We start from the raw sequence: 717 nt of genomic DNA on the forward strand, positions 1-717 counted from the left end.
ATCCATCCATCCATCCATCCATCCATCCCCCCCAGTCACCCACCGCCTCCTCCGCCTGTCGCTTGTAGGCCTTGACTTTCATCTGCAGTTTGTCCACCAGGTCCTGCAGCCGCAGCAGGTTCTTCTTGTCCTCCTCCGTCTGGGGGAACAGGGACAGGGATGGACACTGGACCAGAGCACGACCAGAACTCCTGCACCTCAGTTTCCCTTTCCGGACACCTCCTGTGTCCCCCTGGCCACCAGGGTGATGTTCTGGGTCACCCACATCCTCATGGTCACCCAAGGAATGTTGTGGGTCATCTGTGTCCCTGTGGCCACCATCTGTGCATGGTTTTAGTCCCCCACTGAGGGACCAGCTGTGTGCTGGTGGTAGCTGAGCGTGTCCCACCTTCATGATCTCACCTGGTAGCTGAATTTCACCCACCCTGGTGGTCTCCCCTGGGACCTGAGTCTCACCTCCATTGTCTCACCTGGCAGCTGAGCTCCTTGACCCGTCCCCGTGGTGTCACCTCCATGGTCTCACCTGGCAGCTGAGCTCCTTGACCCGTCCCCGTGGTGTCACCTCCATGGTCTCACCTGGTAGCTGAGCTCCTTGACCCGTCCCCATGGTGTCACCTGGTAGCTGAGCTCCTTGACCCATCCCCATGGTGTCACCTCCATGGTGTCACCTCCATGGTCTCACCTGGTAGCTGAGCTCCTTCGCCCATCCCCACGGTC

The 717-nt window shown here is 59.8% G+C and overlaps 1 protein-coding gene across 1 annotated transcript in view; it reads right to left on the reverse strand.

The window, feature by feature from the left end:
* Window positions 1-717, reverse strand: part of LOC103614081 (myosin-6-like) — a 26603-nt gene that overhangs the window by 1009 nt on the left and 24877 nt on the right. The window contains exon 30 of the mRNA XM_017732035.1: window positions 44-465. Coding sequence (XP_017587524.1) covers window positions 44-465 — 422 coding nt within the window. The remainder of the gene's footprint in view (window positions 1-43; window positions 466-717) is intronic.

Source organism: Corvus brachyrhynchos, unplaced genomic scaffold, assembly GCF_000691975.1.
Source record: "Corvus brachyrhynchos isolate BGI_N302 unplaced genomic scaffold, ASM69197v1 scaffold994, whole genome shotgun sequence".
Lineage (NCBI taxonomy): Eukaryota > Metazoa > Chordata > Aves > Passeriformes > Corvidae > Corvus > Corvus brachyrhynchos.